The 27,471-nt window shown below is 35.0% G+C and overlaps 3 protein-coding genes across 7 annotated transcripts; 1 reads left to right on the top strand and 2 right to left on the bottom strand.

Annotated features, from left to right (window-relative positions):
* Positions 1 to 5,953: 5,953 nt before the first annotated feature.
* On the top strand, positions 5,954 to 7,679 carry LOC129304179 (uncharacterized). The gene is made up of 5 exons (XM_054943867.1): positions 5,954 to 6,572; positions 6,645 to 6,722; positions 6,813 to 6,912; positions 7,006 to 7,115; positions 7,233 to 7,679. The coding sequence occupies exons 1-5, from the start codon at positions 6,273 to 6,275 to the stop codon at positions 7,434 to 7,436; spliced, it is 792 nt and encodes a 263-aa protein (XP_054799842.1). The 5' UTR covers positions 5,954 to 6,272; the 3' UTR covers positions 7,437 to 7,679.
* Positions 7,680 to 8,012: 333 nt separating this feature from the next.
* On the bottom strand, positions 8,013 to 23,369 carry LOC129302338 (exocyst complex component SEC3A-like). 5 transcript variants are annotated; one of them, XM_054941141.1, is made up of 26 exons: positions 23,228 to 23,369; positions 21,361 to 21,621; positions 20,743 to 20,813; positions 20,004 to 20,084; positions 19,666 to 19,733; positions 19,454 to 19,556; positions 19,032 to 19,180; positions 18,628 to 18,745; positions 18,130 to 18,234; positions 17,119 to 17,220; positions 16,892 to 17,029; positions 16,178 to 16,306; positions 16,004 to 16,084; positions 15,818 to 15,892; positions 14,135 to 14,308; positions 13,883 to 14,048; positions 13,738 to 13,802; positions 13,095 to 13,265; positions 12,919 to 12,998; positions 12,115 to 12,196; positions 10,052 to 10,149; positions 9,856 to 9,964; positions 9,705 to 9,773; positions 8,855 to 8,920; positions 8,692 to 8,781; positions 8,013 to 8,251 (listed from the first exon to the last, which is right to left on the bottom strand). In XM_054941141.1, the coding sequence occupies exons 2-26, from the start codon at positions 21,539 to 21,541 to the stop codon at positions 8,141 to 8,143; spliced, it is 2,682 nt and encodes an 893-aa protein (XP_054797116.1). In that variant the 5' UTR covers positions 21,542 to 21,621; positions 23,228 to 23,369; the 3' UTR covers positions 8,013 to 8,140. The 5 variants fall into 5 exon arrangements, with proteins under 5 accessions (XP_054797116.1, XP_054797118.1, XP_054797114.1 ...); XM_054941143.1 differs by having other exon boundaries at positions 13,889 to 14,048; XM_054941139.1 differs by having other exon boundaries at positions 16,004 to 16,306.
* On the bottom strand, positions 23,170 to 26,950 carry LOC129302339 (30S ribosomal protein S9, chloroplastic). The gene is made up of 3 exons (XM_054941145.1): positions 26,527 to 26,950; positions 25,253 to 25,541; positions 23,170 to 23,390 (listed from the first exon to the last, which is right to left on the bottom strand). The coding sequence occupies exons 1-2, from the start codon at positions 26,857 to 26,859 to the stop codon at positions 25,254 to 25,256; spliced, it is 621 nt and encodes a 206-aa protein (XP_054797120.1). The 5' UTR covers positions 26,860 to 26,950; the 3' UTR covers positions 23,170 to 23,390; position 25,253.
* Between the last annotated feature and the right edge of the window lie 521 nt (positions 26,951 to 27,471).

Genomic DNA, 27,471 nt, shown 5'->3' with positions numbered 1-27,471 from the left:
TCCCTTGTTAAATAACGAATGTTTTTTAAAATTTATACTTTCTCGTTTAGAGATTAAAATTTCAAACTATATTTAACTAGTCTTATTATTTTTTTATTTTTTATTTTTTTTGGTCGAATATTAGTATTCTTTTTTTTTTTTGATAAAGCGAATATTAGTATTCTCCATCTTACCAAAAACGTTTTGTGAGGAGGGAGGGAATGCGAGGGTACCAAAACGTGGATTCAAGATCCTTGACTGGCGGTGACTTTGACCAAAAGGCCCGTTTTCCGTGATTCCAATTTCAACGAAACCTATTATGGTGCGTGCCAGGATATTAATGTTAGCACTTCATCCATTTTTTAATATAAAAAATTTCGACAAATTGATGCGGTCTGAAATTGATCCTAATGATTATATTTAAAATTACAATATTTAGACTAAAATGCATTTATGATTAATTTTTTTCTCTAATTTAATGATATTGTTAACTTATAAGGGATAATTTGAGGAAAATATAATTAATGTTTGAAAGTTGTAATTTTTTTATAATAGAAAATTGGAAAATTTTCATTTAGGACCTCTTAACTAGACTTAATTAAACAAAGAGGCCGGTAAACTCTAAAATTTCGCTTTAGTCTAAGGGCATTGAAGTAAAATTAAAATGCTTAAAAAATTTACCTAAATGTTCCTATTGAAAGATAGTTTATTAATATGAGTTGTTCCTTTTTCTACATGTTATTATTCATTATCTTACATTAAATTATTTATTCCTCTATCATTTATTGTTTGTCCGTTACTTTTAGATGATTTCTTTTCAAGTATTATCATTATGCTAACACAAGTTATTCATTTTCTTACGTACTATTATTCATTACCCTATGCTAACGCATTCATTGCCTATTGTTTGTCCATTACTTTTAGTTAGTTTCATTTCAAGTGTTGTCATTATGATAATATAATTTATTTATTTTTTTATATAATGTTATTCATTACCCTACATTAAGGTGTTTATTGCTATACTATCTGTTATTTATCCATTATTTTTAATTAGTTTCATCCCAAATGTTGTTATTATGATAAAATGAATTGTATCATCACTTGTCAATTTCTTTACATTCTGATTCTTTGAGAGAGAGTGCATAGAATTTTTGGCTTTTCTTTGGCTGTTTATCCATATGATCTCGAATTCAATGTAGTTCTTCCACAACAAGCTTGTTGGATACAGCCAGAGGATTTATATTCTCGTTACCTGCCCTTGAGCTAAGGCTTGCATTACAACTACTTGTTGTCATTGGCACCATGTGCCCACGATGTGTACTTATCCCAGTGTTGTGCGCTAATGATTCCTCTAACCTTATGTGTTTAGAGCCTCCTCTTAGTTTGTGAAAACCATCACACTTCTCATCAATCTTTTTTTCTTTGGATGTTCTGGGCATCTTTGTCACATTTGTCCCATTAGACGTGCCACGAATTATTATTCTTCACAAATTGAATGTTGTGTCTGAATGACAAAGGCCAGGTGTGTGAGAGACACATAATTTCAAGGATAAATGCAAGGTCCCCAAGCTCTCTTACATTAATTCACCTGGATGTGAAGATGTAAAAAGATTGGTGTAAATGGTATTTTTGATTACTGAAAGCTAATGTACAAAGTTGCATCAATTACAACTTGTATATTAAAAACCTAAGTCTAATTATTGAATACAAGGCAAAATGAATTCAAAAAATAAGTTTGAAACTGTTTTGATTCAGACAGTGTGTATTTCATCTATTCTTATCTATCTCTTAATTGCATTAGTTGAGCCTCTTTTATAATCGTACGCTTGATATTGTTGCCCCCAAAGAATCTAAAGCCTATATACGAAACATTTGTGATCACTAAGCATAACCTTGTGAGATTCTTGGCACATTAGATAACAACCCCATGTTCACTCAATGGTCTCCAACATCCAATTATTGCAAATCTTAAAGGATATGTTGAATACGTGCATGTCACGAAACTTGTTTTAAAAATGAGTTGAGCCTTATATTTATTTGAGCATTAAGCCTATTATTTCAATTTTTCCTTCCCCTTCATAATTTTAGGTTGGACACCTCCTTTTAGGCCCAAACACAACTCATGTTTTTAATGACTTGAGCTTAACACAAGCTTGGGTATCTCATGTATTTTTCTCTAAATTTTTTTAATATCTTTTTTTGTAATTTTTTTTTATCATTAGTCTCTAAATAAAATAAGAGACATGTTGATATTTTGAGGCTTGGTAGAGTCTTGAAATTTTTAAAATTTTTGAAAAAAATCATTTTTATGGTATTTTTATTTGAAATATTAAAAAAATACATATTCAAAATATTAGTATATCTTTTATTTTATATCCAAAATTCAGACAAAAATTTCAAAAAAAAAAAAGAAAAAGGCATGACATTGTTAAAAACACGAGAAGGAGACACATCAAATGGCCCAGACGGGCTAAACCCAGCGTAGCACCGCCTCTTTCCAACGCAAGAACAACAAAGTTTTTTCATTGCGGGTCTTATCAAAGTGTGTTTGATTTTCAGTGAAGGAGCTGCTGCAACGCCTAGAGTAACGAGAGCCAAGGCAAAAGTAGTGCACATGTCTCTTAACTGTTTTTTTTTTTTTCAGGAAAATCAGATCCATCAGTGGGCCACTTCACGGGCTTCAAGCCCACATTTTGCTCCCCTTCGCTGTGTCTAGAAACCATGATCTTAAATCAATATCAACTGATACGAAATATTATATTTTTTTTAAAAAAAAAACGGATGCAAAATAAATAATATATAGAGCCTGATAAATGTCAAATTTCAACATGACTTGATTGAGGCTCTAAACTCATGCATTAGGAAGATTAGGAATCTGATCATCGAGAGACTATATTGTCATTATTGACCATGTTTTTGAACAAGCAATTATAATTATGCCTGTCAACTCGTCAACCAAGTGTGCTCACAGACAATCCGCGTGTTAAGATTTTCAATGATCTACCCCTTCTTGGATGCAGGAATTTTTGTAACTCGTTTTTTTTTTTTTAAACACAGTTTTAAGGTTTCACCATGAGCTTGTATTTTAAAAGAAGAAAGGAAAGGAAATAAAAAAAACCATGGGTGCGTGACCTACCAACGCTTGCTTGGTGTCGTGTTGTCCTAATGTGCCGTTTTATGCTTCTTGAAGTCATTTAAATTTAATGGATCCAGATCCTTTCTCTACATCCTCTCCACACCTCTCTCCTTACCTGATATCTGCTGTCCACCCACCATTTACTTGATCCAACGGTTCCTGCTTTGCTGAGGCAAATAAAAGTTTAACTTTTGGCGCGTTTCATTCTTGTCTGTGATGAAGATGAGTGATGCCGACACAAACAGTTCCAAGACAAACAAGTGATTATAAAACTGCATCCATCATCTTCTCTAACACGGAATGGTCACAACGATCTCCTACAACTCAATCTCGTGATGTGGCTGGTGAGAGGCACTGGGAACAGTGATTAAAGAAACATTGATCTCCTTCTTCGATGCGAAACAGCCGCACTCATCTCCTTCTAGACACAGAACAGTGGCCTCAAAAGCGACACTGAGAAACTGTTATTGTTGACAGATATTGCATTTTATTTAATTAATTAATCCTCAAAGGAATTTCTTCAATGCAGCAAAATGTCTCTCACAACAAAATTATGCGTTTCATTTAATTAATCCTGGTATGTAGCAAAGCAAGAACTGTAGGATTAAGTGAGCGGTGCATGGATCACAGATATTGTGTAGGGAGAGAAGTATGGAGAGAATGTAGGGTGAGGATTTGGACCAATTGTGTAATCTTTGTCCGCTAAGACGATGGAATCAACTAATATTAGTACCTCTGAGTTATTAGAGTAGTTTCATCATCCGACGTCACAGGTGAACAAATTCATCCTCGTACAAATAGTCAGAGAAAAATACACGATGAATAAAATGACTTTTTTTTTGGGGGGGGGGGAACATAAATAAAAAGGACTTTTACATCATAGTAAAATTGGATTAAGTTTTTGATGATATAATCAATATGATTCCAGGACGTTCATATATTGAAATGCATTGAGTGGTCAACACCAGGGATCCAAATGCAAATCAGAAACATGAAAAACGAGAAATTGTGAGCCAAGAAAAAGAAGAAACACAATGAGGTGGGCCAGGAGTTAGAAGAAATTTTATGGAAATGATTCGAACGAAGATGCCAGGGAGGTCGGTATGACCCCCCCTGGTGGGGAAACAAGCAAAACTACTCAAAAAGCACACGAGTCTTTTTGATGGGACCTGAAGCGAAAGGGAGAGACTTGTTTGGAAGAATCATTTAGGTTGGATTTGAATTGGTTGGTTTGAGTTAGAAATTTAAATTTAAAATCTCACATTTAAAATTTATAAATTTTAAATTCTTTGTTTATATGATATACCAAAATTCAAATTATAATATTAAAATTATTTGTTTGGATTTTAAATAAAATTTTAAATTTTAAATTTTATATTTGAATTTAAAGGCAATTAGGACGATGATGATGGTTCGGTTCTAGTCAAAAGTCAGTGGTCCAGTCCAAATCAAGGGTGGCAGTCCAATCTCAATCGACTCTAACTGTTTGAACCTAGATGATGTCAGAGATCTAGTCTTGATTAGTAGCAGTAGCCCGATCTCAATCGACATCAGTAGCTCGATACTAAACAGTGCTTACGAATTAACACAAGATGATTACAGTAGTCTGAGGGCTGAGGATTGGACCTAGATGACAACACCAGACCATTCCTCGTTAAAGTAGTGTTTAGCACTAGATGGCAAAGGCAGATGGATCAAAGATGGTGATCATAAATAGTGGTTAGGTATTGGTCGGCACCGACTATGCAGTTCTAGTCAATGCTGGTGGTATGATCCTAGTTACAATCGATGGTTCGATCTTGATCGCAGCCAGCGATCTAGTCTTGGTTGACACCGGTGATCTTGTCTTGATTTGCTTTGGCCCTCTGTTCTTGGTTTGTGCTGATCGTTCGGTCTTGATTAAAGCCGGTCATCTGGTCCTGGTCACAGCTAGACATTAAGTCTCAGTCATCATCAATGGTTCCATCCTGGTCAGCTTTGGCCCTTTGGTCTTGATCAACACCGATCATGCAATTTGGGTCATCGCCAGCTATTCAATCTTGGGTGGTGCTGGTAGTTAGGTTCTAGTTGGCATGGGAGATCCGATCCCAATCAAAAATGATGGTTCGGTCTTAGTTGGTGTTATCTGTGAGATGCTAGTCAAAGTTGGCTGTATGATCCCAGTCAAAGATGATGGTTCGGTCCTAGTTGGTGTTATCCGTGAGATGCTAGTCAAAGTTGGCCGTCCGATCCCAACTGGCACCGGTTGTTTAGTCCCTATCAATGTTGCTTGTTAGGTCTTGGTTGACTTCCGCAATTTGGTCCCAGTTGGTGTTGGCCGTTTGATTTTGATGGATGTTAGCCGGAGGCAATGATGTTCAAGTCTACAAGGTAGTGAAATCGACGAATGAAGGCAAATGAAAGAAAAAAACTTTTCATTAAAATTTAAAATAATAATGATTTAGAAAATATTTAAAATTACAAAAAAATTGAGGTAAGATTTGGCTCAAATATAAATTCAAATTTTACATGCATCCAAACGTAGCATTAAAGTTTCATGCAAAGGATTTAAGTATAAAAAAATTCATAAAATTTCTCTAAAATACCATATCTTTTGCTGAAACTATCAATTATTGTTGAATAACAATCGTTAATTAATTTCGATAAAAAATAGTTGTCAATCAATACCGTTTAGTTGGCAACTGAAAAATTCGATCAACAATTATAAAAAAGTAATTGAGAACTTTAAAATAACAAATTGATAATTTTGTTAAAAGAAAAATTTTATAATTTTATGGAATTGTACTGTATCTAGAATTCTAGATGCATTGCGTGGGAAGTCAAAGTGATTCGGCCTTGTTCGAATTCCGGGATCTCTGAAATGAGCGATCCACAATGGAGAGCGTGGCGAAGTGGGCTCTTCTATCCTTGGACAACAAATTACAAAACGACAAATGTTCAGTGGGTTCTTCCATCGGTTTAAAAGTAAAAGGTATGGGTCCCACACGGCTGAGAGGTCAGACCCAGGAGTTGCCACGTTGGCGTTCAACAGGGCTAGCTCGTGTCCCCGCCGGTGTCCGAAAGGCACTCCGGAGGCTGAGTTGCTCCGAATCTTCTTTCCCCAAATAAAACGCACAATATTTACCTTCTCCTTCAATTCAACTCTTGCGCCTTTGCAATGGCAATCTCCAGAATGCTCCGCACGCCGTCTCCGCCTATCCACCTTTCTTCTTCTTCTTCTTCTAACGCTCCCTCCTTCACCACATTTCTACGATCCCAAAGCAATAAGGCCGCTCCGGATCCGAAGGCATCCCTCACATCCCACCCTCCACCTGTAGCTCCTCCGTCAGGATTCTCCGCCTTCACTGCGACCTTGGTGCCGAGTTTTGGGCGTCTCATGAACTCTCTTATATTGACCACCTCCTCTCCTCTCAAAACTCGCCCTTCCGATCTACAGCTCCAGCTGCTTATTCAGAAGGTAATGTTATGCATGCCCGTCCATTCATTTCTAGCTAACTACGTAGGCGCTGACAATTTCAGACACTTGCAGGCCATCATTGATTGCCGGTTTTTGACATTATTTGCCGTGTTAGGATCTCTACTTGCTTCCGTATTATGTTTCTTTGAGGTGATTGATTGAGCTATTCCTTTTGCAAGTCTTTTACCTTTTCCTGTATCTGCGTGCAATGTTAAACTTTTTCTCCATCCCGAAATGCAGGGTTTTGCTCTTGTTATCCAGTCCTACGCTCAATATTTTCGTATCTGGTCAAACATGTCGGATCAAGGCCATGTGGTCAAACTACTAATCGAAGCCGTAGGTCTTTATCTGGACTAAGCCTTTGCATGGGCTCCATCTTCACCCTCAAAACAGAATCTGATTGCATCCTTTTTGTTTCTATGTTTTTGGGCAGATATGTTCCTGGTAGGAACTGGCATGCTCATGTTTGGGGTGGGTTTGTACGTCATGTTTGTCGGATCCAAGACTGAAGAACAGCCATGGCTTTATGGACCAGACTTTCAGGTAAGTGCGGCAACATGCACTCTCTTTTTATCACTTTTGACTGTAATTAAGAAGCTATAGTTACGTGCGATTTTAAAACTGATCGTTTGAACGGCTGGTGGGGGTTTTTCATTTCAGTCAACTCCACGATGGATGGGAATAGAATCTATTGGACAGGCAAAGTCGAAAATTGGGCATGCAGTGATGCTGATACTTCAGGTCGGAGTGTTGGAGAAGTTGAAGGACGTTCCTGTAGTCACGGGGTTCGATCTTGCTTGCTTTGCAGCAGCAATACTGACATCTTCAGCTTGCATTTTTCTGCTGTCCAGACTTGCTCGATAATCAAGTCTCATAGGGAGTTATGAATTCAACCGAAAAAATGGAGTTCCACCTATAATGGGGCCAGCTTTTTAATTACCAAAAATTTCCCTTTTCTTTTCCCTAACAACAAGGATATGGTTAGATAGTTATCCAACGGGACCCAATTCATTGATTGGATTTGGGCATGTCACTCATTCGTTCCTCCCATCTCTCCAAGGCAGAGTAGTATTTCAGGATTTCTGAATTAATATTGATTTGTCGTTATTTTTTGTTGATATAATTCTTTGGGACCCATCCTGTATGTGTAGTTTAATCGAGCCTATTCTAGGGTTCTCCCCCCCCCCCCACCCAAAAAAAAGAGAGAGAAATTTTTTAAGCATGACAGTAAGACAATTGCTTTCCCAGTTAAGCAGAGCTTTGATTTAGAGTAAATTATTTAATCATTTTTAAATTCCGTTTAATCACATGGGATATTAAAAATTACTAGTATGTTTGAATCTCTGATATTTATATTGATTTTAGTATTTTTATACTCGATCGGTCGATCCGATTCAAACATTGAAATCATGAACCAACTGTTAAGAACTTGCAATGAAATTTTCAAAAAATTAAACCTACACAATAAATGCACTTAATAGAATAAAATAAATCAAATTACATATGGCGATTAAAAAAGAATGACTATAGGCATCAAGCAAAGTAAAGGAATACATCAAAATGAATTTTTAAATGCTAATTAAAATGTCTCTGATCTCTGCTAAAGATGGTATATTCTCCGAAGGGTACGTCTTGGCGACGAGCTGGACAAAACTTTCATACTTATCAAGAAACTCCTTCTGTCATATCAATTTTTGGAAAAAACCACAATCAGATAGCATCATTATTATTCACTGCTTTTACGATCTTTCCATTCACAAACCTGCACAACACGGAGCTACAATGTAGTTCACCTAACCGCCAATTGAGTTTGTGCAGGTTTTTGCATGGAAGATCGTGCCAGCTTTATACCCCATCCACTTTCTCCTTGGATCAAATGCATTTAGAGTTCAACATAGATGCTTTAAGCACTAGAAAACCTGGGCATGCAAAAGATTCTGCTTCTATTGCAAATTTCACTGGTTTTTGTTTGCACCTATCTGTTGTAGTGATGCACTATTCTCTTGATCAACTCATTACTTCAATTAAAATATATCAATTTACCGCAGTTTTTTTACCACTTTCTTGCTTTTCTTAAACAGGTGGTATCTGGTTGGCCAAATGAGCTCATACTGCATACCTTGCATTTCTCCCACAAGGAAGGTAACAGTTCCTCTGAAGTCAAGTTCTTCTGTAATTTCTTATACATTGCACCAAAAGACCTATCAACCTGAGACATAATAGCCAAGATAAGTTTGATACTTACGATAAGACAGATTCCAAATAAATATGCATCACCTTACCCCGGATAAACTGGCTTTTAACATCTTCCTAAGATCCGCTTTTGACAGCCCGAGCTGGTAAGGAATCTGAAATTGATGCAGAACAACAGGTATTTGCTGAATATTCAAAATTTTACATGGAACGAAATATTATCCGCTCATCTCACAATCGCTGGGGGAAAAGAGTTCTAAGACGTTCACTAGTAGAGGCAATTTTTTGAGCTCCTATTATCGCATGTACTATGCTTTTCTTACAGATTAAAAAGGCTCCGAAAGCCATGACTCAAGTGACACTCTCGTGAACACAAGTGTCAATGAGTCTTGGTATCCTTTTCCCATTCTCTATTTCCAAGGTTTGTGCCTCCTTTGTAAAAGAAACATCATCGATAAATGACAATGCTACATCAGGTCAATCTAAAGAAGGAGGACAGTGCCCGGCAATATCGATAAATGATAATGCTACGTCAGGTCAATCCAAAGAAGGAAGACAGCGCCCGGAAATTAACTTCAACATTGCACAGTAGAAAAAATATTGCTGTTCGTGACCATTAAAAGAAGGATGCAACATTACATGAACCATGTGTGTGTATGCATATCAATTGGCACTGATGTCAGTCAAACTTAATCTTACATCATTAAATAAATTAACCCTTTGAAAATCCATTGTTGAATAAATTTATTTTTTAATAATCGTCAGTTTGACATTAATAAGATGCAGACAAACTTTTAAATTGTATCTACATAGATTAAATAGTAATATGAACGATAAAAACAATATAATTGATAAAAGATTTCTAGACAAGTGGAGACGCTAAATGACGCAAATCTACAAAGAACAGTCAGATAAATTGGCACAGAAATTAGCACTCACCTCTTCAGGTGGGATAGTGAACATCAAGTCCTCAATCCTTTTAGCAAACTGAAAAAGACGTTCAAATTGCTTCCCAAGGAAAAAGAAGGATAATCAGTCAAGTTTAACACATCATGCTTGATCAACGGATGAGAAACAGAGTATGCATTACATAGTAAATAACCATGCTAATGTGGCGTGTGCAAGCTTGTTCATAGGATTCACTGGCCTGATGGTAAAACTTTGCCAAAGTTGGAACAACATTAGCGAGGTCATACAAGCTGAGCAAAATTAACAAAAAAGTAGCGAGTTAAAAAATGAACCTGTCTTTCTCTGCAATATCAGCTTAACACAAGACAAGAACCTACCTATTTTGAAAGGCTGCATAGTTCTCTAATAGAAAAATATCTTCATACTTTGGATCTGTTTGTGCAATTTTTTCTAAAGTCACAAACATTATGGTAACCTGTAAAGCAACCATCCCACCAGAAAATGACAGTATAGAAATTGCAGTTATAGTTTGTTTAAAATTAATAAAGAAAAAAAATGCTCAAGACTGTTGAAAGGAAGAAAAAATGATGAAAGACTCAAATACTATCAATTAAAGGCTGCTCCTCACATATCTGCATGTATGCAACATATGCTGACAAAAAGGGTAAGCGGTAAACTTAACCACTAATACCAAGACATATAGACAAGGCAAAGATTCTCAAAGAAATCTCTCTCATTTAAGAAGTCGATTCACAAAGAACTTTCTTGACTTTCTGGCTGATGTACATATTAGTTAGAATTTCCAGAACCCAAGTAACCCGGTGTATGCCTTAAATGTTATCTATGATGCACAAATACGAGTATGTGTATTGGATGAAACATAATATGACACTTCAGATATAATAAATTGTAAAATTTTAGAATATAGATACAGGATATATACACATGTGATTATGTATGAATTCAATAAATTAACGCATGAAAAATGAATAATATAAAAATAATTGAATTTTCAACAAATATTTTGAAACTAATACAGAGATAACAACAACAAACAATTTAATTTTCATTAAGTTTTTAGGCCATTTTAAAATATTTCAAATAAAAAACTAATAATAAAAATGTTAAACTTAAAACAAATTATGTGTATCATCCAGTATAACATATATAGTAGTGGATACATACTGTATGTGGAAGAAGTCAAAAGGTTTCAAGTTCTTTCATCTGGAAAGTTCATCGCAGGCTAACGTGCATTATTAATTTATTATCTCTAGTTACTCGAGCATATTAAATGACAATCCATGTATTAATGTGTATCTAAAATGAAATTTTTTTGCTGTCAGCTTCTCTGTTATATAAGAAACCCACATTGAATGCAACTCTAAAAATTGAAAAGTCTAATTGTTATATTTTTTCTTTGAAAGGAAACTGTTTGAAAGAAACGCTTACATAGAAATGTTTCAAAATAAGATTCAAGCCATTCGTGACTGTGAGATGGCTGCTAGGATACGGCATAGTTTGGGTAGGTTGGAAGTTAATGATGGTTTCTTTCAATTGGGATTAACAGAGTGGATTGGTGGCAATCTGATGGGTACTGAGGACTGGTCCAGAATTTTTGGGGTGACTTGTTTGCGGCAATGGACCTGGAGAAATAAAATTTTGTTTGAAGATGGGTTTGAGCTCCCTGTCGACCCATCAAGAATCATTCTGCATTATGTGGAGGGGGTCAATTCTGTGCTTAGTGGTAGGGGTATGGTTGGTGGCAGGAAGAAAGTGGTGAATATTAGCCGGTCTCGCCCTCCTGCTGGGTGGTATAAACTCAACTTCGATGGAGCTGCACGTGGCAGTATCAAGATGGCGGGATGTGGAGGCTTGGTGAGGGATGATGGTTGGGGTTGGATTGGTAGTTTTTCAAAGAAGCTTGGTGATTGTTCTGCCATAAATGCTAAGATATGGGGGGTTTCATGAGGTGTCAGATTGGCGAAAGAGTTGGGGGTGAAGTTTCTTGGTGGTGGAAGGTGATTCTGCAGCTGTTGTTCATGCGTTGAAGGAAGCTTGGGAGGATGGCGTTACTGATAAGGTACTGGTGGGGGATATTTGTAAAGAACTTTCTTCTTTTACTCAGGTTAGGATACAACATGTGTTTAGGGAGTGAAACAAGTGCGCAGATTGGTTGGTTAATAGGAGTTTTTCACTGGATTTTGCCGTTAGGAGGGATTTTGAGCCTCCTGATCAGTTGATGTCTCTACTGTATGATGATCTCTTGGGTGTTTCTTGCCCATGGGAAGTTTTGATAATGGAATAATAGTGGGGCTTATCCAACATTCACCGAAAAAAAAAAAAACAACAAGAAGAAGAATGTTCCAAGAGAAATTGTAGGTAACTCGGGAAAATTGTGATATATTCGAAAACACGCAAGTTCATGATGAAAATTACTCACAAATTTCATGTATGCTTGGTCAACCAAATCCCTTGACTGCCCTTGGATGTATTGCTCCATACGCGTCGCAAGGGTTGCAAATCTACAAAAGAGTGGGTAAGAAAATAATAGATGCCCATCATGAAAAAAAGAATTGAGATGTGAATCATATGATTTATAAACTGAGAACTATGAGACATTGCAGTTATAGCTTTAATATCTGTCGAAAAATTGAGAACGAGAAAATATTTTTCTTTTCCAAAAAATACCAGAATTTAAACATCAAAATAGAAATTATCCAAGGCCAATCATGAAACTGACTTATAGGGAATTAAAAACTACATAAGCCATATACGAACCATATGGTAAAGCCAGGATGGACAAAATCAATCATAACAACTGGCACAATTTGAACCAGCTATTCCCTAGTATGAGAAATCAGTTTTTCAAAATACCAGGCACAACCCATTACTTGGAGTATAAAGTGTTCAAATACTCTAACACCCATAACATTAAGTGTCATGAGATTTTTGAGCACCCTTTTGGATTCCCAAAAGTGAGAGAAGCCATCTTTATAGCTGCAAAAGAATCGCCCTTTTAGAAATAGGAAAAAAAATCAAATGAATATGGTTCCCAGAAGAGTGGGCATTAAAAAGAAACCAATGTATAGTGAATGATCGTCTTTAATGAAGAGCTTACAAGAAGCTGTTAAAGCCTCTAATTGGTTGAAGAGTACAACTGTGCTATCATTTTCAAAAAATAACTCGTCGTTTCTTTAAAAAGAAGTAGGAAGGGGGAGAACTAGAGATTGAGGATCCATTTCACCTGGGAATGTAAGGCAAGACACCCATTTGGCGAACATTACGCTCATGTCTTTCAATCTGATGGCAGGCTTCATCTACAAACTACAGTAAGAGTTCGAATTAAAACAAATGGGTTAGCAACCTTGTCTTCAGAATGTATTTTGCACAATGAACTTCTTAGTAATGCTAATTACATACACGGATGAATTGCATGGATATCCGAGACTCTAGGTCACCGAGCACAAGGCATACAAATCCTGCTGCATCAGCTTTCTGACCAGAGAGATGGCGCTCTGTTATTCCGTGCATTGATATGCAGCACAAAGGATCGATTTTGTATGCCCAATCTACCACGGCATAAAAGTCTTCCTGAAAGCATTGAGTAGCTTGGTGTCAATAAAATGTACGAGCTTTTGATCAACAAAGATAACAAATCCTGCAAGTCAATGAAGGGTGTCTAATCCTGAGAAACAATAGATATCAGTTTTATGTACTGTCTTCAAAGAAAGAAAAAATAACAGTAGATAGGTTAAAACTAATCTTCCCTTCGTCTTCATAAGCCCGGGATGCAGATTACAATCCACATCACTTTACGTGGAAGCTAGCTTTAATGAATCTCATTATTTAACTTCGCACATTCTCTTGCCAAGGATTTTCTATTTAGGATGCTGATGTTGACAAGAAGATCAAGTTGCTTGCAACTTAGGTTGTTAGCAATCATTCACAATATTATTGTGGGGGATTGCTTTAGAAAGCCTCACAGAGCTTTATCATTACATCTCAAAAATATCAGAGGCTCAAAAATACATTGAAAGCAATACGGAGGATTTTCTACACATACCTGGATTCCATCTAGCAAATCCTGAAGGAACTCATTCAAAGATGCAAGCTCCGCAGGATTCATACCTATAAAATTAAGCCAATTGTGAAATTCTGGATAACTTAATAGTGCCAGAAGAAAGGTTATTTTTGGAAAGCAGACTAACAAGCACCGGATTTGCTATCATTCTCATCAGTGATCATAATCCCCAAATCCTCATCATTGGCTTCATCACCTTCGTCATCATATCCATCTTCATTACCATTATTAGTGCCTCCTGGAGGAGCCAGTGTGGGAGCTTCGAAACACATGAAGTGAGCAAAAAAAGAGCTCTGCAATTGAAGCCATGAAGATTTTTATTATGTAATTTAAAAAATTTAAGCAACATCAAAAGTTAATAAATATGGAAGAATTTCACCTCATCCACTAGAAGAGGGACAAAAACTGTGAGCATCTTTGCATAAGCCTCAGAAACTGAAGAAGTGTCAGCAGTGTTTGCATTCTGACCAGAACCTGTGGAACCTTCAAGCCAAACAGTTGGATTTTTAGGTGCTTTAGTACTAGCACGAAGTTCATTTGCAAACTCACGGGCCTGTGGAAGGAAGAAAGAAACTTATGACTTCGTGCACACTTAGAAACTCATGACTCCGTGCACACTTTCTCAATGCAACATCAGTAGATTAAGGGACGGGTCATAGAATTCAAACAATAGGCATGACACACATCTTTCTTTTTCTTTTTGAATAAAACATTCAACATATATTAATTCAAAACAAGGTCCATGCAATGGAAACAAAAAAACCTAGTTCTTTTCATCATCCACCACCTTACAGAACAAGGTGGGCTTGGCACAAATCTTTCAGTCAATACAAAATTGCAAACAAAAGTCGCTAAGGTTACAGTTAGGAAGATCCGAAGGGGTCATCATAAAACAGATAAAGCAGCACCAAACTAAAGGGTCTACTAAATAATCCAGGCCAAAATGTCTCGAGGAAGCTGGCAGACAAGTAATTGCAAAATCTCTCCTGGTTAGTTAAAAATAACTGCAATCTCATCCCTATTCAAACAAGATTTGCAATGAAATAAAAAAAGGACAGCCCGATGCATGAAGCTCCTGCTAGGCGCAGGGTCCAGGGAGAGTTGGATGTAGTTTGAGTCTACAGTATGCGGCCTTATAAAGTAAAAAAAAAAAAAAACATTTTTCTATGCTAATTGCTAACAACCATTTTAAAATCTCATTATTAAGAAAATAATTAACAATTATCTCTGATACATTAGAATTAAGATAATGTGATCTTCTGATGAAAAGCAAATGATATCTGTTAACAGGTACTAAAGGATTTGGGAAGTTTTGTGATCATTGTCATTGAGGTTTCAGCATATATGTACGCATTATAACATTCTTTCAATAATGTATTTTGCATGGTCCTTTTTCCTCCTAACTTCTTCTCTCCCTCGTTTCTCAACAATAGTATACGAAGCTTCAAGCCTGCCACTTCATTTTTCTGTCTGAGTCACGTTTCCTTCAAGGACCAAGTGCCCAGTGTCAAGATAAGGCAACCCCTATATAATGCCAACTTACCAAGTAAGAACATAATACTAAAACTTGATGGCCCCCAAGTGGAAGCAGATTTGAAAGGCTTAAAAGTTTACATATGATTCATGATAATGTCAAGTAAGCAAGATTCCAGCTTAAGCGCCAATAGTATAATTTCTTTCCCCATATTGACTCTGTTCATGAGTAGCCCAATATTTTATGCCAAGACAACTAAATATTAAACTATTAATCAGATACAACCTGCACAATTTGAACTGGCATAATTATCGGAAATGGTTGACCAACCCCAAGTAAGTTCAATCTTATACTGTCTCCCCGACGATAGTCAGGAAATCATTGACCAACCTTAAATAAGTATATAAATTACTCAACTGAATATAAAAGTGAGTTCACTCTGTCTCTCTCTCTATTCTTTTTCCCAATAATATAAAAGTGACTTCAGTTTTTATTGGGATAGAGTAATTCATAGAAATAACTTAAACACCAGCAGATTAATGAACAAACAACATTAATGTGGGGTATCAATAGTTTGTAATCTCAGACCTCCCTTCGGAGAAGCGTGTTAAGAGAGCTGCAATAAGCCTTCCTCAATGGACCTAAGAATTTTTTATCAAGATTCTGCAAGTGAAAATAAGAATAGTTTGGGGATAAACCAAAAGATGAAGCACCAATTATATGCGCACAAAACAAAACTTCAGAAAGAAATTGTCAAGTTTTTCATAATTTAACCTTTAAATGTTGCAGAAGGCGTACATATGTCCTGCATTTGTGCCGTAAGTCAGCATGGTCAGGCCTCTTAAACTGCCCCCTCTGTTTAAAGCAAGCACAGCCCACAAAGTGGTGCTTAGAATTCTGAGGCTTTTTGAAGTTTGTAATTCTTTTAAGAACCTGAATAGAAAATACCTGGGAAAAGTAACTTTTATCATTAATCATGAAATCCACCAAACTGGCAAAATAATTTGTTAGGAACTCAGAAGCTCTCCTGACAAAAATAGATTTTAATTTTTCAAGTTCTGCACGCCTGTCTTTAACCTGTATGGACAGCCAGAAACAAAGTTAAAACAAACGGCTTTGTTTAGACAAAAAAAAAATATATTTATATATTCTGGCCTATATATATATATATATATGCAGTATTGAGTATTGGCCACAAACACAAGTACTCTATTTGCAAGCTCAAATTCACAATAAAACTCTCATACGGAGCCTTTCCAACAATCATAGCAGTCAAAGGTAATGGATAGAATTCATAATTGTCACCTTGGATATCAAATTACACACAATACTTTAATAACAAACAGCAAGCTTTCCATGTTTGGCCCAAAAAAACAAGGTTTTCCGTGTCAAAGTTCTGCCCAACGACAAGTTAACTTGTAGGACAAGCAGGAACCACCATTAAAGCAAATAACTTTCTGTTCCTATATGCAGTATCAACCACAAACAAAACTGTATCTGCCTTTTGAGCTCAAATGCACAGTAGAACTCTCAGACAGTGCCTATCCAACCAATTGAATTTCTTTCAATCCTTTTCTAGCCAGCAAAAACAAGGTTGTCATGTGGAATAAATAGATTACCAGATGGTTTTCAAAAGTCAAACAAGCAAGGCAGAGAACATACAGCTCTCATATTAGCAAAAGCAGGGTCTATATCAGGCACTTCGAGACTATGCAAGGCACCTGCCAACCACTCACATGCTTCCATATTCCGAAGCATGCGTGCCTCATCAAATGAACCTCCTGTCAGACAAGCTGCAAGCTGCCCCCAGTGAAATATTGCAATAAATACTAGGCTAACTATATTTGTCAAATTCTAAAAAGCATTTAATTTGACCAATAAAGGTATACCTCAGAAGGGACATGCAACCGCTCAAGAAGTTTATCGAGTTCCTCAATAAGAGCTTTATTGTTTACTGATTGCATTTCCAACTTGTTATTGCGAGTTTCTATCTGTACAATACAAAATTGAGACCAACTATGAGAATTATATTGGCTACAAGACTTGAAGAAGTAACATATAAAATTCTCAATTTAAGCAGAAAGGAACACCAGTAGCATCGCAAGATAGGCCACCTCTTAGGTTTCCAATTATGATCTAACTTTCATAGGTAAAAACATCCATGCCTAAATTAATATTTTTCCCTTCAGCTTTTAATTATCATTTATACGCACATTCCTCTTGGTTTTAAATGAACAAACTAAATCTTTAAAAGTGGCGGTAATGTGTGACCTATTATTATAATATAGAAACAGAATTAATTACACCAGGATCATTAATATAATTTCCCTTTTTCAGTTACTGCACAGGTTGAACCAAGGCAAGAGCAGTGATAACAATCTACTGGAGCAGAGGTAGATGGAAGCCCATTGGACACCCTGAACATTTTGATACTTGTATATGTACAAAGGGATAAATTGCTTTATATTATCATTGTTATATAGATTATCAACAACTTTAAATATTTTTTAGCATGAAACTAGTTAAAAATTTATAGAATCTTAACCAATTGATAAATCAAATAAATTTTTACTGAGGAAAATATGCTTATTCCCTTTCACGTTGCATGCCATGTGTACAGTCTAGCACACAATTAACTTTTCTAATTATAATTTAATTTAGTCTTTTTTTCCTAGCATATAGAATATAATTATATTTAGTGTTATTTTAAAAAATTATTTATTATATAACTTTAAGTTTTGCCCCCTCTAAGTTAATTTCTACTCCTGTGCTAAAAAAAAATCTAGCATGCACAAGAATTAGCAGTATTCTCAATGATTTTGCAGGCATTTCTATAACAACCACTAATTAATCTGTGCTAAGCAAATTATACTCCAAACATGAAAGGTAAAAGTCCCTACTGATTCAATATCCTCCCTCATGTGCCTTAATTTCACATTGAAAATGCACAACCATTCATCCATGTCTTCCGTGCAATGTGCTGCTGCTTCAAGCCCCTGCAACACCTGCAAGGCAAAAATCATTTCAACCACCTAATTTGAAATGAGCTAGAATTGAGAAACAAAATTTGGGGAAGAAAGCAGATTATAATAGGTGAAGAAAATAACAATGCTGAGATACAATTAAAGCTTGGAATCTCAATGTGAGTTAGAAGCATCAGCATCAAGCAGAAGGTTAAATTAGATAAAGAGGTTGATCTTATACAAAGCTTCCTAATATAAGTTGTTTTAAATAATTAATATATGCTGTAAACAGTGCAAATGCTTTGTTCTATCCTAAACAGTAACAGGTAGAAATGGAGATATCATGGAATACATGAATCAAGGGCTGGTTTATAACGGTTAACAAACAATATGGCAATAACAGAAGGACGTCCTTAAACTTAAGAACAATTATACCTCATCTATCAAAGGTTCGCTTTCTAAGATGGCATGCACATTTGCTGCTTCCAGAGCCTGGAGCTCTCTCTTCAATCTTTCAGAAAATGCCTCTGCTTCACCAATACCCATGACATAACTGCTCATTCAGACATTGATATTAGTACGACAAACATCAGTGGGAAGGTTAACGTGCAGTTTCCATGTGAGAGAAAATGACTCAATAAATATTCGTTGCACATAACTAGTTTCATTGAAATTTTTCTCATAAACACGTATAAGCATCATATTTAGTGCCTGCTAGTGATTCATATAATATTTATGAGCGAGGAGACAAAGAGATGTGCCATGCAACACTGAAATGAACCCTCCACATTTTTTTTAAATCAATCCAAACAAATAAGTTTGAGAGGAATAGCACTTACGTTCCCAAAAGAGCCTCCATGTCTTCTTCTTCTGCCTGGGAAACAAGTTCCTTCTCTACATTGACTTTCAATTCTGTCTCGGTCACAGCAGATTCAACAGGACCACCATCTTGTGGGTTTGTATGAGCAGCAACTGCAGGTGTGTTCTCCTATTTCACATTTGTTTAAAGAAAAATGTAATAAGAAAAAACTAATGGTCTATAATGGTCATTGTGCTATAAGATTTTGAAAAGACACTTCAATCCATTAGCAGATGCATCATTAAAAATTAAAAACTTCTTTGGAATATGGACTTAATGACTATAAGTGAGATAAGCCACACTCAGTGCAAAGCAATAAACCAAGACAAGTAAATAGAAATGTGCCAGTAAAGAATGATTTTCACTGGAATGTAACCATATAACACTTTCATTAATTCACACCTTGGCCCAGAGAGCCATCTCCACAACATCTATGCCAATAACCTTAGGAAGGCGACCCAGTACATCTTTGCATATATTTAAGATTTGCATTAGGATGCGGTTCCTACAAGAAAAGTAATAGCCATGATAAGAATTTTTGTTGTGTCCAAACATAAAATTTTACTATAAAATTTTGAATTTTTGAGATTATACTTCTCTCTTAATGATAAAACCTGTCATCAACATTGCGCATTGTCCACTGAGGTGGAGCTACAGTATGGTTTCTGATGTTATCAAATCCCTACAAGATGCAATTTCATCATCTATATAAATATATGACATAGAGAGATAAAAACAAACTTCAAAACAGGATAAGACTGCTTCTCATTTTGCTTCAGTGCTGCAGCTGAGAATACTGTATAGAACATACACAGAAGATCCTCTGTCCTGCACAATTGCCGTGCAGCACAGCGAAGGTAATTTTTCTAAAAACAAATAAACATAAACACTATACCCCCGAGCCGCTATGTAAAACAAAGAGCTGTCATAGAATGAAAGAATAGACCATTACCAGCGTAAATGTACATCCACTGGGGTCAGCTGATATAAGTTCCATCTTTGAGAGGTGTTTCAGCTTGTATAACTTTGCAGGCTACAACGACAAAAAAAGAAATTAAATAGAAAGCATGACGGGATCTTCAACCAAGTCTACTGTACCTCGAAACTGTCAAGCATCAAGTGATTTAGTTTCAGTTTATCTGTTGGAAAGTGCACATTTCCCAACTTTATTTATCACTATGATTTCAGAAGGGGAGGAGGGAGGTGTGTGGTATGTCTATAATAAAGTTTCAGAAGTTCTCAAATATATATGAATACAAGGAAGGGACAGTTGACAGAGATATTGTGAAAGACACAATTAATTATAAAATCCTTTGGCCTTCAACGAAGTGTGTTTAAATTGAATGATTGTTTAATATGGCACTAAGATTCTATGACCAAGCGAACCAAGGTGTCATCACATCCTCTCCAAAATTATATTAATTAGGCCAAATTTCAATCTCACCCCCCTCCACCCGGGGGGAGGGGGTGGTCATAAAATAGTGGCTCTACCCCTGCTTGGGAGGATATTTTCCTTTCAGGCATTGGAAATCATTACAAGAGAAAGGAAATGTAGAACAGGAGAATTGCCTATAACAAGAAAAGTCAACGAAAAACACAAAAAAGCCCGAAAACACGCTTATCAACTGAACCCCACGTAAAGGCTAAACAGAAACGCCCATTTCAATGACAAGTGGGTAGGAGAAAGCTACCTCGAGAACTCCTCCATTGGAGTACTTTAAGACTCGAAGAAAAGCTTTTGTCCTCTGACCTTTCACTTTGACTGCGTGAAATAGCACGATGTCGTCAACAATACTTCAAAAGCAGCATTTAAGAACCATTGCAGAAATAACAAGAATTATGAAGAATTTTTGGCAGCAGAAGGGAAGTTAAATCATCATCTGATACGGCCGCATAATATGTATACTAAAGCCTATAATATTTTTAGGTGCGTTCAAACCATCCAAGTTTCTGGAGTGCTACTTTAGAATGTACCAAACCACTAAATTACTATGTACTGTCATTAGGGAGAATTATTCATGCAGGAATAATAAACATCGAACGTAACGAGAAAGAAATGGGAAGATAAACAAAGTCAACAACAGCAATTATTAATTATTGTAGAGTAATACTTATATCAATTATAGCAGAACGCAGAGCAAACAAGCTTTTCTAAACACTCATTCCAGTCTACTTCATTCATCTTTCATACATTTTTCGAAAGTGAGTTGGGTGAAGCACCATGTTCAACTCGAAGGATCGTAAACAGAATCCACGAACTTGAATTTAGAAAGACAGACCAGGAAAATGCAGGATTGAAAATTACGTACTGCAGAGAGCGAGAACCCTGGGCTTGGCCATTGCTTGACGGCCTCCTAGCATGCCGGATTTTCCCCAAATTCCGCGACTCTTGGCAACACGTATCGACATAACAGCCTTCTGTTTGGTGCCTTCAATTGCAGCCTGGCAAGCTCGCCGGAGTTCAGCATCGTCTGCGCTCGATTTCGCCATTTGCTCTGATCTCAAAGACTTACTCCGGTGATGTAAACTTTCGGGGAGAATTACGCACAAGGTCAGAGAGACGTGCGCGTCTTCGGAGTTAACATGCAAAAAAAACGGTCACGGTTGGATCTTCGTTCGTGTCCTTGACATTGATGTTCGCTTACCTTTTAGCGAGATTATTTTTGGGAAAAATTATAATAAAAAACTTATATAAGTTAATATTTATTATAAACTATCATAAAAATAATAGGATACTATGGGTTCTATCATTTTTTATGTAAGATTTTTCTTCAACTTTTTAAAAATATTTGACATTCTGTCATTAATAAAAGTTTATTTTAACTATAAATTAATTAAAAAATCATCTTGAAAATTATAAAAAAATAAAATTTCTCTTGATTATTTTTTGTAATTTATGAAATTATTTTTTATTATTTCTTAATTAACTAATTATTAAAATTAATTTTTATTAACAGATGAGAATAAATTACATCAATTTTAAAAATTAAAAAAAATATTAAAAAAATGAATTTAGGTCCCAAATGTTATTAGACTTATATTTTATTTGTTTTTTCTTTTACCCAAAATAATAATTAGCTTGGAAAGCCCAAAGTCGAGTTACAGTTACCCTATGAAAACAACTTTTTGGGATGATGATAGGTTTTACGTTTTCGGCTCTCACGATTCTCTTGTTGTAAGAGACTTTTTGGAAGGATCGTTTTATGCATTTGGAAAAAAAAAATTTTCTTTAGTTCACTTTTCCTCTCGCCATAGCCCCTTAAAATAATTACTCTCTCCCCTCCTTGTTATAAATATAGATACATGTTAACAATTTTATATTAATTAAAAAAATTGGTTAAAATTTTGCTAAAAAAAAATTGGTTAAAATTTTAATTTTCTGTGAATTTTCAAAATCACTTTTAGTCAAATTAAACATTGAAAATTATTATTTAAGTGGAGAGTGAAAGAGATGAGCACATTTGTAAAAATAAACTATATATGTTTTATTAAATTTCATATGAAAAAATCTTATATTAAAGATAATAAGAAGAGAACCTTATATTATAGCCACTATTTAAAATTTTTTCATGACCGTGTTGTCAAAGGGTTGCATAATTAGTTTCCTCCAAAGGGCTTTATTGGTAATGTACAATATTCTTTCTTACAATCAATTTCATATATATCTAATGGATCAAATTCAATATTGTGAGATCTAGGGTGTTATTGTTTTCTATTTTAAAAAACTGTTTTTTTAAAACAGAAAAATTTAAAAATTTGTTTGAATAAGTGTTTTTCATTTAATTATTTTTAAAAGTATTTTCATTTTTTTAAAAAACAAAAAATAGAAACAATTTCAAATTGTTTTTATTTTATTTTTCTTATTTTTAAAATACACTGCATTTGATTATTAAAAATTATAATTACTTTAACTAATTTTTATTATTAATTACCACCATTAACTATTCATAATTATAGAACCAAAAAAAACTATTTATAATCATCACTATTAGTTCATCTTTAAATTTTAATATTATTTTTTAATTGATAAAACCAAACAAATTTTCATTTTATTTTGTTTTGAAAAATAATTTTAAAAATTATATTATAGAATAATTTTTGAAAACAAAAAATGAGAATAAAAACCAAACAGCCAACTAATGTCACGTTTTTTTCCGCCTCTTCCACCTTTGTTACCTCTGCTAGCTATAATAGCTGAGTCTCCAAACACATAGAGGTGTAGAACTAATCAAACATTGCTCTTCATCTTGTGACATCATTGCTGAGGCTTGATTGACAAAGGGGAGAGTAGCTATTAGAAAAATCTGACTTCCAGCTTGAAGGTAAACTTCATTTGACCCTATCAAGAATTGGAACAATTGTTGAATATTCATTTCAAAGATTCTTAGTTTTATATAGTATTGAGAAAGACATGGTACTTTACGACATTTAGTTTATTATATGTACTCCCAATGATCCATCTTTGAAAACGAATTTATTGAGACACATGAACAAGATCATCCACCACATGTAAAATAGGTAAGATTGAATCAAATAAATGTTTATTTCTATATAAAATTTTATATTCCTTTAGAAAAATTAAATGGATCTTTTCATAATTTTAGCCAGGTGGAATCATGTTAATGCTCTTGTCATTTTCAACCCTACTACACCAAACCTTAGTTTTATCCTCCTAACTTTGATGCAGTCAGGCAGATACGTTTTTGGATTAGACGGAGGGGGAAGTGGCAGAGTTGGGTTGGGTGGGAGAAGAATGAGGAGAAATGAAAAGGGAAAAAAGATGGAATTGTAAATCAGGATATATTTTTGGGAAAATTACACACAAATTTTACTCAAGACAATTAATTACTTCCAAATAGAGGTGTTCATAAGATGAAACGGTACCAAGACACTCTTATCTCGTGTTTCATCTCGAAAAAAAAGATTAAAATTAAATTTTTATTCCATGTCCCATCCCGTCCCAAAAGTCGTCTCATCTTATTAAGAATCGAGATGAGACCAAGACAAGATTGAGACATCATGTTGTCTTGATAAATCGAACAACGTCGAAAAAAAATCTGAATAATAAAATTCATTAAAATTTTAAATCATATAATTTATTAAGTTTAAAATCAAAATAATACAAGTACATAAATATCAACAATTTAAAATTAATTATTAAATATTATTAATCACAACTACACATTATGATAGCAATTACAAATAATCTCCAGGCTATAAGAGTAAAAACAACAAGCAAAACAATTATAACATCAAATCATTATTCTTCTATTTTAATTGAGATGTACTAAACTAATTACTCTTCCAGAAATAACACAAAAAATATGATATCAATAAAAGTTATTAAATGAATAGATATACAGAATAAATTGTATTAATATAATTAATATATTATAAAAAAAAAGATATCACCTGCTTACTTTATATCATTAAAATTATCAACATAAAAAATTTTAATTTTATATAAGAATTGCAAGTGTTAAAATTATAATTGATATAATTAATATAAGTATAAATTATATTAATATAACTAATATATTTAATGTATATTTTTAAAATAAAAAATAATATAGACAGCTGAATTTAGAAAAATTATAACACAATTGTCATTCTCCTAAACTTAATTGTCAATGAACCAGACAGTGATTAATTGTCTTGAGTGAGACCTTAAAATAATTATTCCTATATTTTTCCTTATCCAATTACATGATCAACAAATTATCAAAACACCAACAAGGCCAACCAAAGCTTATTCATATTATACAGTTATTGCGGATATTCAGAAATTTTGCACTTATCTGTTGAATAACCTGCTGCTTACAAAGAGTTAAAAAAGAATTTCAGTGGCTAACGCGACAGGAATATTCAATACACATACAAAAGGACTTGAGACTACAAAGATATTACAAAGACACAAACAAACATGCAAGAGAGGCGGGGTAAGAGTGAAATAACAAGCTAACGCTGTATTTACCATATATATGGTCCAAATCAAGAATAGAGAGGGTATAAATTAATGGGATTCTGCATCCAATGCACTTTGAGACCTCTCTCAGTTTTTCTCTGCTCTACTCCTCCGTCCCTATCTCATACACTTTCTAAAAAGATGGCTACACAGGACTACCGTTGTCACTTTCAAATCAATTAAACTCCGGAACATGGAAAGATTAAAACGACAAACTATATACGGGAAGTCCAAACCTTAACGTTTTGAAAACTGGGGAGCTTTACGAGCTTTCTTCAGACCCGCTTTCTTCCTCTCAACCACTCTTGAATCCCTGGTCAAGAGCCCTTCCTGTCTCAGAGGTGATCTGTGATCTTCACTCACCTTTAGCAAGGCCCGAGCAATGCCAAGGGAGATTGCTTGAGCCTGACCAGACAGGCCACCGCCCTGAGCTTTGACAAAAACATCATAACTATTTTCATATCCCAGAGTTATTAATGGGACCCTAATGTACTGAAGCCACAATGGATTTCCCTGAAGATATTCCTAAGCAAAGAGAAATCAACAAACCACATGAGAAGACCTAAAGAGAAACACACAAAATTGACAAGCATCCACGATAAATATAAATCGTAATAGACAGTACAAAGCAGTGATAAAATGCCCTTCTCAGGAAACAGAAGTCTGCTTATTCCAACTCAAGCATTTTTATCCTCATGCTCAAGAACGGTAATATGAGAAGTTTTACCATGTGATTACAAGGTTTAATCACCTACCTAGTGATAGCCCTTCGTTCACAAATGTTGTCCAAGGAAATTTCATGATTTCATCTAGAATACAAACCGTAATGATCAACTGGTTTTTATTCATCCTGTCACCATCTCTATATCTCACATCTCCATCATGACAGAGAGACGAAGACTTATATTGCTTGTAACTGAACACAATACAACAAGCTTTTCAACATTGTCATTTGGTGGAATCAAATATCAACCACCGATGCAGATGTATGACAACTAATTTTGGGAAGATACTCTAGAAAAATAAGCACGTAGATCGCGTTCTCCCTTCTGTCTCCGCCAGTTCGACCTCAGATTGACCATAAAGTCCTCTATTAAAAGTTTCGCTTTAGCATCTTCCATGCGTAAATGTAATTTGAAGCCCAGGCGCTTCTATTTTTGTTACCATCAGTTACTTTAAAAAAAGCAAGAAAGAGCCGTAGCTACAATGCAAAAGATGTCAAATACTAGGAAGCCAAACAAACACAACATTATGTCAAACCATCTCATGAAAACTTGTCATCTCGATCTCAGGCTGAACAGATAGAACAATTAGAGACACATAAACATAAGCAATTGTTACTGGGTAAAATATTGAAAACAGTGGCTAAAAACGATAGAATGCAGAAGCTGCCACCCAATTAGAAAACTCTGGACAAAACTCAATCTTAAACTTATTGAACTTGTGGCGGACACAGGGGAATTAAATGTACATATTGCATAAATACAGAGATAAAGACAGGGGATGAGACCTTAGCGTCACGGTAATTGATAATGAATTTGCCAGTTCCTTCCTGCAGAACAACCCGAGCAACGGCGCTTTTCCGGCGACCAGTGCCTATGATGGTTTGACCAGCGAAACCTCCGGGAAGCCTCGATTTTACGTACTTCTTCAGGTCAGCAGTTTCCAATTCCGCCGGAGATGCGACAGCGGCGGATGCAACCAGCTGGGGGATTCGGGACACGTGGAAGATTGAGATGGATTGGGTTCTTCCAAAAGAGAGGCTGTGCTGTTTCTGGGAAATATGGGAAGAGAACGAGAGAGATGAGAAGGAAGCCGCGAGGGAAGATACGGAAATTGCCATTTTGTTGAACTACGTGGTCACTGCCCTAACGCGAACTCTTGCTATCGAAGCTCAGGTGGATAAACAAGGAGGAACCAGCGGGAAGGGATAAAAATTTATTTATTTATTTATTTATTTTATTTTGGCCTCCTTTTCGTTTCTCGGCCCCAAGCCACATTAATCCTTATTGAGTTTACAAGTAGCTGACAAGAACATATTCACTAATAAATTTTATTAAAAAAAAAATCATGTTATATTTTGTTTTAACAATTTATTTTATAGTAATCCTTATTTGAATAAGTTTTTTATTAGATAAGTCGGGTAACAGGCCGGTCAAGCATATGGGCTCAAATCTCATTAACTTAATTACTACAAAATCAATCATTTTTTTAAAAGCTTAACCTTTATTCAAAAACTTAAGACCACATTTGTAAGCTTGTTTTTATTATTTTTTTTATTTTTTTCAATTTTTTAAAATTAAAGTTTTCAATTATAATATTTTATACTTTTTTAAAAATATAAATTATAATGTTTAAGAATTAAAATAAACAATAAAAATTTTAATTTTAAAGTATATTCTAAAATTAAAATTTGATATAAAACTTTAAAATATTTTATTTTTTGGGGTAAAAT

Source organism: Prosopis cineraria, unplaced genomic scaffold (genome assembly GCF_029017545.1).
Source record: "Prosopis cineraria cultivar Desert tree isolate PC_DT_omini unplaced genomic scaffold, ASM2901754v1 PC2, whole genome shotgun sequence".
Classification (NCBI taxonomy): Eukaryota; Viridiplantae; Streptophyta; class Magnoliopsida; order Fabales; family Fabaceae; genus Prosopis; species Prosopis cineraria.
This window is presented reverse-complemented; position numbering and strand designations above follow the sequence as displayed.